Raw genomic sequence first — 14,738 nt, forward strand, 5'->3', positions numbered from 1 at the left:
CACATTTCTGAGTCAACTTGAGTAAGTTTGCCTCACAGCTGGGTTACTAAGTCTGCCCACCTGTAGCAAAGAAATTCCCAGGCCAGCGACAGGAACATCAATCAGGAGAACCCTGGTGAGTGTGGCTCAGCTGGCTGGAATGTTGCCCCTTAACTGAAGGGTTGCAGGTTTGATCCCTGGCCCAGTCGCATACAGGAGGCAACCATTCGATGCTTCTGTATTCACATCAATGTTTCTTTCTCTCCCTTCTTAACCGTCTCTCTAAAGGCAATGAAAAAAATGTCCTCTGGTGAGGATTTTTTTTTTTAACTATCAGGAATTTTAGGGGTACCTGAAGTGCTTTGAGAGCCATTCTAATGGTCTCTTCCTCCTCCCGCTTTTAATTTGTTTCCATCTGATGCTTACCCTGGTCAGAGGCTCAGCAGTGGATATAGCATTTCCCAGCTGCATCACAACCAGCATTTGTATTCCCTATACTACTTTGACATAGTTACAGACTCACATATAGCTGTGAGAGTGTAAGAGCAGTACAGACGCCCTGCACACCCTTCACCCCATGCCCCCAGTGGTAGCGCTTTCGTAGCTCGCACAGAGCCACAGTGAGGAAACTGGTAAATGGGACTGGACAGGGCCCTGGCTGTTCTAGGGTTTTACCAGGTTCTGCATGTGCTCATTTGTGTGCCATGTATTTCTATGCATTTTATCACATGTGTAGCTTTGTCGCCACCTTAAAAACCATAGTACAGACTAGATGAGAGTAAGTATATCACACCTACTAAGGGTAAGTATTGATTTTGAAATGTATTTTAGTTATATGTGCGTATCTTGACTGGAGTGTAAAAGTGCCTCTTCTGTGGGCCATACTCAAGAAATTTGAAAGCCACAAGGTCATTTAGTTATCCAGACTTCATTTTACTTCACTTAAAGGGCCCTTAGAAAGCTCGGGATGTAGTTGTAGAGCACTGTGCTCATCCCCTCAGCAGGCTTGTCCCCTGGAGAGTGCTGTCCCCCTGCAGTGCCAACCCGAGGCCTCCAGTGAACGAGCACCGTGCTCCAGTGGAGTCTTCCCAGCCTTCTCCTGGGACAACCCCTTGTCACCTGCTTTGCATAGGTGGGAATCCTGGCCAAATGAGATGCCTTGGGTGTTGGTGACATGTATGTATTCTGTCTCCCAGGAACTAATAGGGGTTTTCAGGGGCAGTTTTGACTAGTGGCAGTTTTTGCTTTCCTGCTGATTTTAGAACATAACTCTAAGTTGGAATCCACTGGGCTCTTTTTGCCAGTAGTGGGGATCAGATTTCTGAGAATCTGAAATCTATCACCTGTAGATAGTAAAACAAAGCAAAACAAAAAAAAACCCCTCAGGTTGCATAGAAAATACAGAATTGGGGGAAAACAAGGCACTACATATTTTTTACAGCAGTTAAGTCCCAGGGCATTGTCTTAATTACAAGACTTGTCATTTAAAAAAAAACGATGAAAGCCCCTCTCCAGACTTGTGCCCCTGTCTCCACCTGTGTCCAAGACACACTTGGTGTTGGTGTGGCTCTCGTCTCAAAGACCCTCTCTTTGTGGACCAAGGCCTGCTAACTTCAGCCAAGCCCCATAGGGCTGTGGGAGGAGGGGTTCTCAGGATGATCAGCACACGGAGGGTGTGGGCTGGGGACGTGATCTCGTCTCGGTCGCTACTGATTGGCTCACCTGCCCCCAGGTCCACATCTGGGAGGTGCAAGTGACCTTGGATATAAACTGTAGAGGTGAGAAGTTTGAAGACAATTATGATCCCTATAATTATATACTTGATAATGGCATTTAATAAATCTTTGTTCCATTTCATATACAGCCAAGGTCAATATATGTAAGCCAAGGTCATTCAATATAAGCCAAGCTCAGTCATTCTGGCAGGGGTGTCCAACCTTTTGGCCTCTCTGGGCCACACATTAAATACATTGCAACACATAATCATAAAAAGTACCAGTATGTTAAGTAAAGTTTACAATTTTGTGTTGGGCTGCATTCACAACCATCCTGGGCTGCGTGTGGCCCATGGCTGCAGGTTGGACACCCCTGTTTGGGGCCGTCATGGTCCTTTCCAAGAAAGTGGGTACTTTTCTCTGTTTGAGTGGCCCTTAAGCTGCAACCAGGCATGAGGAGGATGTTGGCTGGCATCTCCATCCCTGGATAAAGTGGGACCTGGACATGCTTGGCAGGAAAGGAGGTCAGACTAAGAGGAAGTAGAAAGGTGGGATCAAAGAACAGGAAGTTGAAGCCAGGAAAAGGAAGTGCTGGTAGTCGCTGCATCTGCCATCTTACAGGGTGGGGAGGGGTGGTACTTAACAGTTGCCATTTCAGCTCCTCAGTCTCGAAGTTGGAATGACCATTCATCCCAGAAGCTACTGGGACCTAAGACCCAAGCCTGGGTCTTTTGGGGTGACCAAGGGGGAACGCTATTGAGTTCAAGCAATACCTATCCCTTTGGGAATCAAAGCACTGCAGTTTCCAAGGCTCCTGGTAGACCTGTAGAATCTGGCCATTTAACCCTAACAGGACCAGGGTTTCTTCTGCCCTATTTCAGTTCCCTGAAGGCAGAATCCTGGCCCGTCTCTGTCACAGGATGGTGCCCAGACCTCTTCCCAGACTCCCAACAGAGTGAAGAGATGGACAGCGGCTCAAGGAGGCCCACCAGGGCCCAGGAGGTCCCAGTGTCCCGTTGCCTCCACTCATTGCATACTGCACCCAGACACTGAGGGTCAGCGGAGAAATTCATCCATCCAAGAGAATGGAATGGACAAGGGAGGCCCTGAGGGTTTCCTGCTGGACTCTGGACTGGGTACCATGAAGCAGACTCAACCCAAGGAAAGGAGAGTAGTGTGGGGTTGGGGCGCCAGAGCCTGCAGGGTTAGCTGGATGGAGCACCTGCAAACTGCCTGCACCAGGGCCCTCCTGTGGGCAAAGGGGAGAAGGCAAATGAGCCATTCCCAAAAATTAATGGAGGAGCAGAAAGGAACTGGATGATCCAGGAAGAAATGGCTGAGGAAGCAAGGGACAGGACCCAGGCTTCCTTGCTCCCACTGCCCAAACTGTCCCCCTTCACACGTCATCCCACACACAGTGTTTAGACAGAGCAGTGAAGAAGAAACACAGACATCCTGGATTCCTCGGGGAGGAGGCCAGGGCTGGGAACAGAAGGAGGTCTGTTTATTCCTGGCAGCCCAGTATCGAGGGGCCCCACACCCTCTTCTGTCCAGACTCCAGGATGAACTCTCCCAGAGCCTCTGACTTCTGCCTGACAGTGTGGGGCTGAGGACCGTCTGGAACCCATTGTCCTCCACCCATCAGCTCCCAAAGGGGAGGTTTGAGGCCGAATGCTTTCCTCTTCCCACTTTTTGTCCCAACAGAAGTCTGGCCTCTCCAGGCCCCCTGACTGCTGCGCCTCCAGCCCTTCAGCCTTGGTCTCTCCCGGAGGCCCCCCAGTCCCCATGCTCTGTCCACTTGTATTCTTGAGTGAAGTTTTTCCTAATGTCTCACCTCCAGCTTTCTTTCTGCAATGTTAGCCTATTTCCTCCTATTTCAAGTCTTAAGGGAGTGTAACTGGTGTCTCCCTCACCTTAAAGCCAAACTTGATACAGTGTAAAATTGGGAGCACACCTCTTGGCTTCCCAGCCCTGAACTTGCCCTTCTTCTCACTGTACAGTTGGGTGCTGCATAAGGACTGTTTGGTGAGTGAAGGACTGCATGTAGAGCGGCGGTCCCATACGATTATGGAGATGTAAAATTCCTATCTCCCAGTGTTGTAGCAAAACGCATCGCACAGATACTTAGCATTGTGTTACAGTTGCCTACATCTCCAGAACAGTAACATGCTGTACTGGTAGCCTAGGAGCTGTAAGGGAACAAGATTTGCCACCCCAAATATGTCTCATTAGCATAAGGATTATTTTTTTAGACTGGTGGATTTTAAGCAACCCTCAGACTTGGAAGAAGCTCGGGAAACCAAGGGAAATCTCCATTTGCAAGGGTGTCTCCCTTCGTGCACTAGGAAGAGGGGGATGACCATATCTCTAGAAAGTCTTATCAGTGTAGAAGACCACACTGAAATTTGCATAACGACCTTACCCTGGTTTACTGTGCTTTTCCTCCCACCCCCAACATCTTTTGTCATAAGCTGCCAATGACATTAAAGGGGATGGCTTCCGACACTGTGGCTAGTTACTCATTTTCCTGGGTCGCTCCCATGTATACATGTTACCAATTTGTTTTTCTCCTATTGATCTGTCTCTTATTATAGGCATGTCTCAGCCAAGAACCCAGAAGGTTAGAGGGAAAATTATTTTTCCTCCCCCACAGAGCTGTAGGCTGCACTAACCCTGGGTGAGGAGCAGGCTGCACCATCTAAGTTTGCATACGTGCCTTCCATGGCATCCCACAATAACGAAATCTGCTAAGGACACATTTCTCAGAAAGTATCCCTGTCATTAAGTGGCACATGTCCATAGTCTCCTCAGTTTCCCTACGAAGTAAAAGTATCGTTGGTCTCTTACTTTTCCTAGGCCACTGGCCTTTCTCAAGGGGATTCTTTCTTCGAGGGGAGGGTTGGCTGGAGGGAAGGGACAGCAGAGAACGGCAGAAGTCCTGATAATGTTAATAACGGCTGCCTTCCATTGAGTGCTTTTGTGCTAAGCACTGATCTAAGTTTGCATCACACATTACCTCATTTAGTCTCAACAGGTGAGGACAATGAGCCCATTTTACAGACGAGGAAACTAAGGCAAGAAAGCTGTAGTTACTTGCCCAAATTCACACAGCTAAAAACAGTAGGATCTCAGCTGGAATTCTGAGATTCACAGCCAGGCTTTCAGATTGTAACACTGGCTTATGCCTCTTAATCATTATGGAAGAGCAGGGAGAGGAGCCATTTGCTGAGACGTCCCTCCCCCTGTTAATCAGACCCCCTGGGATCTGATCAGTATGTTACATATGTTATCCCACAGACAGGGCATCAAACTCATTTTCACCCAGGGCCACATCAGCCTCTCGGTTGCTTTCAAAGGGCCGGTGTAATTTCAGGACTGTATAAATATAACTACGCCTTAACAGTTAAGCGAAAGCTTGGCGCTGCCGCCGGGTAGAAACGAGGTGCCAGGCGGGATAAAACAAGGTGGAAACCGGTTTCAGCCCTCGGGCCTTGTGTTTTCCACCTGTGCCATAGCAGTTTCCACAACCGCTCTGAGAGTGTGGCTTTGCTTTCTCCCCATTTTACAGGTGGGAAAATTTAAGCTACAAGAGGTAGCTTGCCCAAGGACACACCCCCAGAGCTAGTTGTACCTCATAGCCCAGAATTTGACTCGTAAAGCAGGTGAGAAAAATGCAGAACGACTCCAGAAGGCAAGACTGGTTTTATCAGCTGAAAAGGATGGGGTGGTGAAGAGCCTCAGGCACAAACGTGCCCACTGTTGCCACCACTGCACAGGCGTCCCTCTTCTGCAGACAGGGGGCCAAGGGAGCTCAGCATGCTGTCAGCTTGCTGGCCACTCTGGAATAAGGCTCATAAAATGTAAATGTATTAGCTGGGGTGGAAATTGGGGAGGGGTAGAAGAAATCATTATTCATTAACTGGGAGGCATTTCTCAGGTTAGCTAGGCAATAGCAGGAGAGAGGTCTCCAAACTGGGTGGCCTGAGATAGAGGATCTGCCATCTAAATGACAATCTATCTCCAGTGTCTGGAAAGGGAAGCTGGTATGGCAGGAGAGGGAGAAAGGTCTCCCAGTTGCTATAGCCAGGGTGTGCCAGGTCCCACCCACAGAGGCGGGGCCAGGCTGAGACCGGCAGGCCAGGGGCCTCAGCTCCACCCACCCCAGAACCCAGGCAAGGGCAGAGCCTGGGCTGGGCTGCCAAGAGCTCTGGGTGCCTCTGTCCTGCAGAGTGGAGGCACCATGCTCTCCCAGGCCAGGACATCAGGCATCTCGGGAAGCCCTGTGAGGCTGGCTGCGGTAGCCCCCTAACACTCAGAGGAAAGCCCAGGCTGGGTGAGCAACACCTGTCTCCAACTGCCATGTGAGTAGCTGTGCCCCCCTCCCCACCTTGGCTACACCTGGAAACCTCAGCCCCAGATCCTGAAAGGACCATTACACCTAGGCCGAGCCACCAGAGCCACAGGGTGTGCTGTGTGCAGGTCACACTACCCACACGCCACTGTGAAGTCACCCGTGGGGGCTGGCTGACCCTGCCTTTCTTGCTGCTCCGAAGAGGCAGAATAGGGGACTCACTCCAGGGGAGGCTGGAGCTCCAGCCCAGGATCCAGAGGCCACGTCTGAAGTAACAAACCCTGAGGTCTTGCAGGGTTTAATGGAGTTGACCATGCAGAGACAAAGGGCAACAGAACTGGAGGGGCTGCTGAGAAGGATAGCTGTCCTGAGGTGGGGCAGGGCACCGGGGAAGATTTAGGAAGAGAAAACGAGAACGGAAATGGGTGCAGCAGCTTGGAAGCCTCATTCGAGGGTCTTGGGAGGAACTGAATAGAAGGGGCTATGGGCTCAGGGTGGCTGTGGGCCCTCTGATCCTCCTGCCAGAGGGGACGGTAGGACTCCTTTCCTTATCGACCTTGATCCTGGCAATATCAGCTGCTCCCCTGCCGACAGAAACAGGGGTTCCAGCAGGGCTCAGGACCCTTTCCGTTGCCTGCTGTGGCAGAAGGAAAAGGCAGGGACAGACCAGAGCCCCAGAGGGGCCAGGCCCTGTCCAGCAGCTCCTCTCCCCTCCCCTCCAGTGTTAGCTTCAGCCCTGAGAGTGCGTGGGGGGGATGGGGGACGGGGTTGTATCCGCCTTGCGGCTGGCATCTCTGCATTCACTGCCAGTCCTCCCTACCCCACCCCCTCCCCAGTAACTGCTCTCCCTCCTCCAGTTCCCAGGAAGGCACCTTGTTGCTAGAGCGGTTTGGATGAGTCAAGTTTATGGGCCGGAGGCTGCTCACTGATCTGTAACCAAATGGCTTCAAGGGCAGATGGGGGGTGGGGGGGTGCAAGGGACAGGGCACCCCACTTATTGCTGCCATTGCCCTGGACTCGTCACAAACTCTAATTATCAGTGAGGCCTGTTTCGGCCTCACTCTTGCCTCCCCCCCAATCCTTAACACCCTGGTGCCAACTGGGCTGCGAGCATCTGAAGAGAGGGACCCTTCTCCTTGGTCTCACCGCCCACTGCTAACACCTGGCCCCAGCCCGAAGGAGGCTCTCGACTCTGGATGGCCGGAGGACCACCACACACCCGCCAGACCCTATTTTCTCCTTTGGCTAATTCAGAGGCCTTACCAGGTGGAGACAGGGATGGACAAGAGGCTTTGTTGCTGGGTAGGTCCACCTTTTAATCTAAACAGGCATACCCACAGGTGCTCAGAGGGGACCAAGCAGGTGACAGAAATGGCCAAAGGGGACTGCAGGGACCTGTATGAAGACAGCCACTGCTGCACTCCAGCTGGGTGCTACCATACAGGACATGTTGCCAGAGCGGAGCTCATAAGAGAAGCCCAAAATAGAAAATTTTAGGTAAAATTTAATTGGCCATTCATTGAAAAAAGTGTCCGTATGGCAGCCCACTGGGCAGCAACCTCTAGACCAGTGCGCGTCCCCCAAGAGGGCAGTGTCCTGCAGCCCCAGCCTGACTCTGGCCCACTGTTTCCTGTCCAGGCGTGCTGGCAGTTGCTCCAGCTCCCCGCTGTCCCTGGGCCCAAGATGACATCCAACAGCACCAGGGAGGAGCCCAGCGCTGTTCCCATGGGGGCCTTTGGACTCTCCCTGGTCCTGGCTAGCCTCATCATCGTGGCCAACCTGCTCCTGGCCCTGGGCATCGCCGGGGACCGCCGCCTGCGCAACCTGCCCGCTGGCTGCTTCTTCCTGAGCCTGCTGCTCGCTGGGCTGCTCACAGGGCTGGCACTGCCCGCACTGCCAGACCTGTGGAGCCAAAGCCGCCGAGGCTACTGGTCCTGTCTCTTCCTCCACTTGGCTCCCAACTTCTCCTTCCTCTCCCTGCTCGCCAACCTGCTGCTGGTGCACGGGGAGCGCTACATGGCCGTGCTGCGGCCCCTCCGGGCCCCTGGGAGCCCTTGGCTGGCCCTGCTCCTCACCTGGGCTGGCCCCCTGCTCTTCGCCAGCCTGCCGGCTCTGGGATGGAACCACTGGGCCCCCGGTGCCAACTGCAGCTCCCAAGCTGTCTTCCCAGCCCCCTACCTCTACCTCGAAGTCTACGGGCTGCTGCTGCCTGCCGTGGGTGCTGCGGCCCTTCTTTCCGCCTGTGTGTTGGCCACTGCCCACCGCCAGCTGCAGGACATCTGCCAGCTGGAGCGGGCAGTATGCCGCGGGGCGCCCTCAGCCCTGGCCAGGGCCCTTACCTGGAGGCAAGCGAGGGCACAGGCTGGAGCAACCCTGCTCTTTGGGCTCTGCTGGGGGCCCTACGTGGCCACCCTGCTCCTGTCGGTGCTGGCCTATGAGCAGCGCCCACCGCTGGGCCCTGGACCTCTGTTGTCCCTCATTTCGCTGGGCAGTGCCAGCGCGGCAGCTGTGCCTGTGGCCATGGGACTGGGCGACCAGCGCTACACAGCTCCCTGGAGGGCAGCAGCCCAAAGGTGGCTGCAGGCGCTACGGGGAAGAGCCTCCCAGGGCACTCCTGGCCCCAGCGCTGCCTGCTGCACCAGCAGCCAAAGCAGCATGGACCTGGACTTGAACTAGGGGAAGGGCCTCTGCTCACTCCTATTAGAAGCATCCATCTATCTCAGCCACCAAGCCTGTCCCAATTTGTCTACACACCTCGAGGTCAGGGATCCTGCTCCTAGTTTTCCACACCCTGGTCAAATAAAACTCCTCTGGCCCAGTTTATTGGTAACTTATTCCGTACTGCAGAAAGGAAGAGGCAAGTGCAACAGCTGTGGGCAGAACCTAAAGCCAGGCAGGCATCAAGGGGGGTTCCAGCTCTAGGCAGGCCAGCAATTGCAGGTGAGGATGCACCACCAGCAGAGAGGGTGAGCTGAGTGCTGGAGACACGGCCGATTTGGTGGGAAGGGGCGGGGGGGCGTGGCAGCACCGGCAGACCTCACCCTGACATGCCCCTCACTGGTTCTTCCTCAGGTCTGGCCACCACAAAATCAACACAGACATTGTCTCTGGGAAGTACATTTTATTTACATTTTTAAAATCTGTAACTAATATCTCTTCCTCCTTTCCACCCCCCTAGACTTGGGAAGGGAAAGAACGGGCACCTCAAAGACCTACTCCCCACATACAAATACACACCCCATGACTCACACCCACAAATGAAAAGTAAGGGAAAGAGATCTGAACCTCCCTCTGAGGGATCCCCCAGGTCTGGGTGAGGGGTGAGGGGGTGAGGTACCCGAGGGGTGGGTCTCTTAAGAGAAGAAAGGGATAGAGAGGGCAAGTCAGTATGAAGGGGTTGGAAAGTAGTCCGAGGCCCCTCCCATCCTCTTCCCTCGTACCCTCCTGCCTCTGCTGGTGAGGGGTCTCCCTTCACCTCCTCAACGCCAGACACAAAGCAGAGGCTGCAGCCACTAGCGGTCAGGTCTCTGGACACAAAATACTTTTGCTTTGTGGTCTCCCGATGTGGTCACCACCAGGGAGGCATCTCTGTGGACAAAGGCATGGGTCGGAGGAGGGGGCCTTGGGGTCAGCTCTGAGCCCACTACCCAGGGACCCCCAGGTGGCCTTCTCCAGCACATATTCCAGACCCCTAGTGCCTAGCACTGGCCGACATGCACACAGAGTGAACACATGTGAAGCCAGCAACCAGTGAGGGAAAGGGGTGAGAGGGACACCACGGACTGATGTGAGACCCGGTGAGTCGCTGTTGCCAGTGACGACTCCCTCAGGTTTCTCAGCACTCCTGCCTCACAAGCCGTGACCAGGCCTCGGGTCCCATCTTCCCTCAGGAACCACCCCCACACCCTGAAGCCCCTGTGGCCCACCACGTGCTGTTCCCATGTTCCAAACACAGGCACCCTAACCCTTGCCCAATTGCCTTACTTGCTGAGGGCAAAGTCCAGGATCTCAGCCGTGTGGCCCCGGTAGTCAGTCAACAGGCGGCCAGTCCGAGCATCCCAGAGGCGCACGATGCCATCCAGGCTACAGGTGTAAACCACAGCAGTGCCTGCCTCCCACAGCAGCTGCACAATGCCCGACTGTGCCAGGGTGCAACCGAGGAAAGGTGGAGGTCAGGGCAGGAGAGGTGAGAGACACCTGCTCCCTCTCATGGAGGGAGGTAGGGTGGGCACATGGGCCACAGAAAGACCCAGGTAGGAGGAGCCAGGTCTGGGGCAGATCCTCCCAAAGCCCTGGGCTTCCCCACGGCCATGACCATGGCTCCAGGCTGCCTTTACCTGGTGCTGGCACTGGTGCCTGAGGGTCTGCGTAGACAGGTCATAGATGGCCAAGGTCCCATCCAGGTAGCCGACAGCTGCCAGAGGCATCCTGGGCAGAAGCACCACAAAGCTCACAGAGGGACTGGGCTCCCATACCTTCATTCCTTCCTGGACCCCCAGCCCAGGACCCTCCCCAAGCACATCCCTCTCATCTTCAGGCTGTCTCCAGGACAAGGTCCTGGTTCACACTCACACACTGCAGAAGCCCAGGGATTCCACTGAGTTGGACTCACTCTCCTCCCCTTCTCCCAGGTTGGGCTGGGAGGCCACAGTCTCGGGCCTGAAAACACCCACCACCTATGAGCCAGAGGAAAGGATCAGAGAAGGGCTTGGTCCTCTAACAGAGAAGGAAGGCGGTGGGGCAGGGAAGTCGAGTGAAGAATAAGAAAGGAAGGGGAGAAGACGCAGAAAGCGGAGGGCCCCACTCACCTTGCCGGTGGTGGCACTGACCACCTTGGCCTGACAATCCACGGAGCCAGTTAGGACCAGGCTGCCATCCTGGTTGGTGGCGACACAGGTCAGAGGGCCCTGATGACCCTCAGTCCCTAGGATGGAGCAAGGGGATAAGTCACATTCATCCTGCCCCCCCTGAGTACTGCCCTAGGTCTTAGTCCTCTCCCCACAAAGGCCCAGGGTGACACTCCCCGCACTTGGACACCTTTTAGTACGTGGATAGGGTTTCCCTGCTTCAGATCCCAAATCCTGATGGTGCCATCTTCATAGCCGACCACAGCTCTCTTCCCTAAAGGGCCAGAGGCACAAAGAGAGAAAGACAGACAGCACACTCAGACACACCTACCAGGGGAATCTGGCGGGGAGCACAAGAGAGGGAAACAAGTGAGGGGAGAGACTCTGCCCCAGGGACCAGCAGAGGGGACCCAGTTCAGGGTGGAAAAGGGGAAGCTGTCTCCTGGGGCCTGGGGGGTCAGTGCTCCAGAGATGAGGCCTAGAGTTTGCAGGCTGTGGTCTGGGAGGGAGCCTAAGAAGCATGTAACTCCGCATCCACCCTCTCTGAACTCAAGGAAGGACACTCAGGGAAGTCCTCCTCTCACCATCAGGGAGGACTCGGCCACACGTGGCTGGGCAGTTGGGACCCTGGAAGGTCTTGCAGTCACCATTCGGGACCTTCCACATCCAGGTGTTGCCATCGGCAGTGCCCGCCAGGAGGACAGGTGCCCGAGGGTGCCACTCCATCCACTGGACAGAGAGGAGGGGTCAGCAGGGTGGCCTGTCACCCCATCCCACCTAGGAACCTGCCTAATGAACCCTACCAAGCTTCTCCTGCTCTGAGCCAGCAGGGACACTCCAGATATCAGGCATAGACGTGCTTGCTGTACCTCGAGAGTATGCTGGCTCAGAGATGGCTCGGTCTGGGAAAGGTGAGGCTGAGCCCCCAAGCTCTCTCCCACGACCCAAGGCCCCCCAGAGGTGAATCCCACTCCTGTGATCTCACCTCCAGATCTCCTGCTTCAAAGGACCAGACCTCCTCCTTGGTGTCCACCTGCCACACTTTCAAAAGGCCACTCATGTCCCCTGTGGCCACTAGGGTAGAGTCATGGCTGAAACCAGCACAAGTTACAGAGTCTTTATGACCTTTCAAAAAAAAAAAGGCAGAAAGAGAATATGAGGGCACCAGGTAGTGGGACATATGACCCATGCATCTGGCCTCTTAAAGACCAGCTGGGAGAAGGGCAGATCCCAGTAGAACAGGCAACCGAACTCATCATCTGTGCAGAAATAGACACACCCAGGTCTCCCCAGAGGAGGCACTGCTGGCTCCCAACTCAACCACATGGCCCAGGCCTCTGTCTTATCCTTTAGTCCACTCCACACCTCTGCCCAGAACACTGACATCTACCCCTCTTCCCACACACTCCTATGTCAGCCTGTGTCTCCCCCTCTCATAACTTTCGAAGACTCCCTTGCCCAATTACTGTCTCCCTTCCCTATGTCCATGACGGACTCTGCTATTCTTCTTTGGAGTCCTTAGGCCCATACAGCAGGCAAAATGGGGGTCAGTAAGTGGCTGTTGGATGCACAACCGCTGCAGATGAGCCCCCTAAGACCTTCAAAGGGACATGACCTCACTGGAGCATCCTTACCTGCACACTCAAAGAGCAGCTCTCCATCACTGAGCCTCCACACGAAGGCTTTGTCATCTTCGCCCCCCGTCACGGCCAAGGTGTTGGTCTTGGGATCCAGGCTCACACAAAACACAGACGCTGTCCCAAGAGACGTTGCACTGGTAAGCGGACAGGGCTTCCACCTGGGGTTCTCTCCCTCAGGATCTGCAGGAAGCCCACCCCCTTCCACCCAAAGCAACAGGTCTTTCCTCCTGGGAAAGAAGGATGCACCCAAATTCTTCTAAGTTTCAAGCATCAGAGCATTGGAGAAATCCCTCCTGAAGCTTGTCAAGCCCCAAGAACTTCTCCAGGGCAGACCCCCCTGCAGTACTGCACCCTTTACCACCCCACACTGATGCCAAGGCAAAGAGGAGGGCGCATGTGCAGGGCTTTCAGTTCTTGGCATGGGGTGCCACCAGGCTGGGTACAAACACAGGGAGGAGAACACTGTGTTACAGGTTCCTTATTAAGAGCCAATAATTGAAGGTTATGTGAAATATGCTCAAAAAGGTACTATAACATCTAATTTACCCTAAGGTTACTTTTAAAAAGTTTTCTTTATTAATTCCAGAGAGAGGAAGGGAGGAAGAAAGGGAGAGAGATATCAATGTAAGAGAGACATCGATCAGTTTGCCCCTTGCACACGCCCCACCTGGGGACCAAACCCACAACCCAGACATGTGCCCTGACCAGGAACCGAACTCTTCACCTTTCCATCTGTGGGATGACACCCAACCAACTGAGCCACACCGACCAGAGCAAAGCAACTTTTTAAAAACTTTTACCACAGGTGTCTTTTTAAAAGGAAATTAAGACCCAGAGAGATTTAAAGATTATAAATTGGTAAATAAGAGAGGTAGGATTTGAACTCAGGTTTCTCAACTGACTCCAGGAGCCAAGCTCTCCTCGGGTCCCTCATACTGCCCCCTACCTGTGAGTTGCTCCAGGGCAAGGCCTGTATTTCCCTATCTCTGCATCCCTTATTAATGCTCGGTACACAGCGGATGTGCGAGGCTCAAATGCCTGCCTGGCCGCAGTGTACAATGGGTCTCCACGGAGACCTACCTGAGTGCAATGCAAAGGTGACCTCGCTATCATCTGGGCCCTCCATGCTGCCGACCACCCCTTCCNATACTGCCCCCTACCTGTGAGTTGCTCCAGGGCAAGGCCTGTATTTCCCTATCTCTGCATCCCTTATAATGCTCGGTACACAGCGGATGTGCGAGGCTCAAATGCCTGCCTGGCCGCAGTGTACAATGGGTCTCCACGGAGACCTACCTGAGTGCAATGCAAAGGTGACCTCGCTATCATCTGGGCCCTCCATGCTGCCGACCACCCCTTCCTGGGGTTCCAAAACCCAGCCCTCCTCGTTGCCCTCTTCCTCTTCTTCTTCTTCTTCTTCAAAGTCCACGTCTTCCATCTCCTGAGCTAGATCATCTGCTTTGGGGAGAGGAAAACGGGCCTCATCAGCGATAGAAGGGGATGGAGACACAAGTGTGGGGAGGCCTAGGGCTGGGGTGGGTCATGTGGCAAGAGGGTGAGGTCAGACGAACAGGATTCTGCGGGGCTGGGGGGGTGGGGGGAGAAGAGGTAGGAAGGCGGAAGCGTGTGGGACAGAGACAGGAGGGGTCAGAGCACCTGGGGTTGGCCAGAGGCTGTGTGTTAACGGAGGACCGAGGGGATGATGGGAAGGGGGTGTGTGAGGGGAAGGGCCAGAGGAGGCATCAGGGGAACCCCCACCCCGGCCAGGCCTGAGAAGTGTGGGGGTGGGAGGAGAGGGGAAGGGCGAAGGAAGTCGGTAGGAATGACCGGTACGGTGTAGAGGGGAGGGGGGAGAAACAGGGGTCATAGGCCAGAGGTGAGCGCCTCCTGTCCCGTGGCCTGAGGACCGGCAATTCTCACCCGGGTCCGGCGGACCGGGATCCAGCTCTACCACCTCGATAATTTCTTCATCACCATGGAAGCTTAGAGTCTCCAGCGGTGGGGTGTCAGCGGCAGCCCCGCTTTCCGATTCGGACTCCATGCGGCGCAAGCAGCCGATCCACTTCTCTGGGCCCAAACGCCTCCCAGAGTCAGCTCTCCGCGACGACGCGGAACTAGGGCCCCTCCTCTCGGGGAGGAAATAGGTGTAGGCAACTCCCCGGTCAGGAAGAGCGACGGACGCTTGGCCAATAGGGAAAGGGGTTGTCTA

At 54.6% G+C, this 14,738-nt stretch overlaps 2 protein-coding genes across 5 annotated transcripts; one reads left to right on the forward strand and one right to left on the reverse strand.

The window, feature by feature from the left end:
* The first annotated feature begins 5,890 nt into the window (after window positions 1-5,890).
* GPBAR1 (G protein-coupled bile acid receptor 1) lies at window positions 5,891-8,966 on the forward strand. The gene is made up of 2 exons (XM_037029201.1): window positions 5,891-6,055; window positions 7,684-8,966. Exon 2 carries the CDS (start codon window positions 7,729-7,731, stop codon window positions 8,719-8,721), a length of 993 nt encoding a protein of 330 aa, XP_036885096.1. The 5' UTR covers window positions 5,891-6,055; window positions 7,684-7,728; the 3' UTR covers window positions 8,722-8,966.
* A 192-nt stretch (window positions 8,967-9,158) lies between these two features.
* AAMP (angio associated migratory cell protein) lies at window positions 9,159-14,660 on the reverse strand. 4 transcript variants are annotated; one of them, XM_037029174.1, is made up of 12 exons: window positions 14,450-14,660; window positions 13,881-13,987; window positions 13,613-13,667; window positions 12,527-12,646; window positions 11,878-12,017; window positions 11,477-11,621; window positions 11,083-11,166; window positions 10,854-10,969; window positions 10,618-10,721; window positions 10,383-10,473; window positions 10,030-10,184; window positions 9,159-9,633 (listed from the first exon to the last, which is right to left on the reverse strand). In XM_037029174.1, exons 1-12 carry the CDS (start codon window positions 14,568-14,570, stop codon window positions 9,558-9,560), a joined length of 1,314 nt encoding a protein of 437 aa, XP_036885069.1. In that variant the 5' UTR covers window positions 14,571-14,660; the 3' UTR covers window positions 9,159-9,557. The 4 variants fall into 4 exon arrangements, with proteins under 4 accessions (XP_036885069.1, XP_036885068.1, XP_036885070.1 ...); XM_037029173.1 differs by having other exon boundaries at window positions 13,881-13,984; window positions 14,450-14,655; XM_037029175.1 differs by lacking the exon at window positions 13,613-13,667 and having other exon boundaries at window positions 13,826-13,984.
* Window positions 14,661-14,738: the final 78 nt, after the last annotated feature.

This window comes from Sturnira hondurensis, unplaced genomic scaffold, assembly GCF_014824575.4.
Source record: "Sturnira hondurensis isolate 20B ecotype Veracruz unplaced genomic scaffold, ASM1482457v3 Scaffold0020237, whole genome shotgun sequence".
NCBI classification, from domain to species: domain Eukaryota; kingdom Metazoa; phylum Chordata; class Mammalia; order Chiroptera; family Phyllostomidae; genus Sturnira; species Sturnira hondurensis.

Excerpts from the sequence above, each read along its gene's own strand:
- GPBAR1 (XM_037029201.1), top strand. The coding sequence starts at position 7,729 with ATGACATCCAACAGCACCAGGGAGGAGCCCAGCGCTGTTCCCATGGGG.
- AAMP (XM_037029174.1), bottom strand. The coding sequence starts at position 14,570 with ATGGAGTCCGAATCGGAAAGCGGGGCTGCCGCTGACACCCCACCGCTG. Across the intron at positions 10,185-10,382 it reads GGCACCAGTGCCAGCACCAG|TCGGGCATTGTGCAGCTGCT; the intron begins GTAAAGGCAGCC and ends ACCCTGGCACAG. Across the intron at positions 9,634-10,029 it reads CTGGACTTTGCCCTCAGCAA|AGATGCCTCCCTGGTGGTGA; the intron begins GTAAGGCAATTG and ends CTTTGTCCACAG.